This window comes from Penaeus monodon, chromosome 28 (genome assembly GCF_015228065.2).
Source record: "Penaeus monodon isolate SGIC_2016 chromosome 28, NSTDA_Pmon_1, whole genome shotgun sequence".
NCBI classification, from domain to species: Eukaryota; Metazoa; Arthropoda; class Malacostraca; order Decapoda; family Penaeidae; genus Penaeus; species Penaeus monodon.
Genome location: NC_051413.1, coordinates 1,575,109 through 1,576,628, shown reverse-complemented (window position 1 = coordinate 1,576,628; position 1,520 = coordinate 1,575,109). Strand labels below are relative to the sequence as shown.

At 33.9% G+C, this 1,520-nt stretch overlaps 1 protein-coding gene across 1 annotated transcript in view; it reads right to left on the bottom strand.

Moving 5' to 3' along the window:
* Positions 1 to 1,520, bottom strand: part of LOC119591268 (protein abrupt-like) — a gene marked incomplete in the record, with an annotated part of 18,155 nt that overhangs the window by 13,650 nt on the left and 2,985 nt on the right. Inside the window, 2 exon segments of the mRNA XM_037939985.1 lie at positions 268 to 459; positions 1,326 to 1,414. Coding sequence (XP_037795913.1) covers positions 268 to 459; positions 1,326 to 1,414 — 281 coding nt within the window.

Sequence of the window (1,520 nt, the reverse complement as noted above, 5' to 3'; positions counted from 1 at the left end):
TGCAATGTATAACACAACACTTAAATAAATTATTGCAGTTACAACCTGCATATGAATGAAAATGGGAATGAATCACTATAAAACTGTAAATAAACAACATATAAACCAACAAAATCACCTTTTCATCACATAAAGAAATCTATATTTATTTATTCATACAATGAATATGAACAAATCTCATTCCACTCTATACACACACTTACAAAACAACACCACTTCAAGCAAAAACAAGGGACTCGGAGAACAAGAAGAAGAAATAAAACTGACCTCCCCACGGTAGATAAACTCCAGCAGGGCTTCAAGCTCTGCCTGCTTCACATCTCTGAGGTAGATGAGAGGATGTTGGGTGGGTAATCGTGTGAATAGCTGGTGAAAGTACGGTGAACAAGCTGCCAAAACAAGGCGGTGGGCTGGGTAGCTGCCACCATCACAGAGCAAAGTCACATCAACAAGCTGGTCCTGTTGAAAACATATGATGGTTTTATAATCCTCAATCTAAAGCTTGCAATAATGTGAAAGCTAGGGAAATTATATTCAATGTCGTTATATAAAAAAAGGTTTAAAAGAATAAAGTTTACTTCTTTACTTTCAACTTATTCAGATTTTTTTTTCTTTACAATGGTAACCTCTCTTTCTATCACCAGTGCCAAACTTTTTTTCAGCTTTAGAATGCATTCCGAGGAATACTGTACAGCAACTTTTATTGTATTTCATTTATCCTTTAAAACTGTTCACCTGTCAGAGTGAATTTTAACTTTTCAAACCAAAAAAAATCACAAATACCAAATCTGGAAAGTACAGCAGTTGGGAAAGAGTGGCTTGTGTTTTAAAAATACAGCAATGAATAGGGAATTAGAACAACATATCTCCTTACAGGTGAATGACAGCAAGTATCAACAATAGATGAGATAAATGTGAAAGATACTGAGTAAGGTGTGGGTTAATTAACAGATATTTTCAAAATTTTTATTCCTTTTCAGACTAACCTCATATGATGTATACTAATTCTACGTTATTGTTAAGAAATTCCCTGACCACTGATCTAATGATACAGCAACACTAACATAATTCATATTATATATATTAACAGGAGACATCAATTTGTTTATGATAATACAGTCAATAATAATATTTTTCAACTATATGTACACACTTTGAACAATTTTTCAAATTTTTCCAACAAAGTTACATAATATAGCCATGTATAAAACAATATAATTTTATAAAAAAAAAAATTCAGAACAGAATTTAATCTTGACCCCAATACATATATGAAAATTATTAGTGTTGCTGTCCCTTCTACTGTAATAAACACTCTACCATACCTGCACACGCAACTGTGTGAAGACCTCGGCAAAATTGGAGCGGTGGTTATTCCACGTTAATAAGAATTGGTCCGCCCCCATGACTAGATCTGGAAAAGATATGTCTACATCAGTGAAACCACCAAAACACAGACACAAAAGTTGCTGCGAGTCACTAGATTTGCGATTCAGCTGAGGGTTTGCTAGGCCATTGGG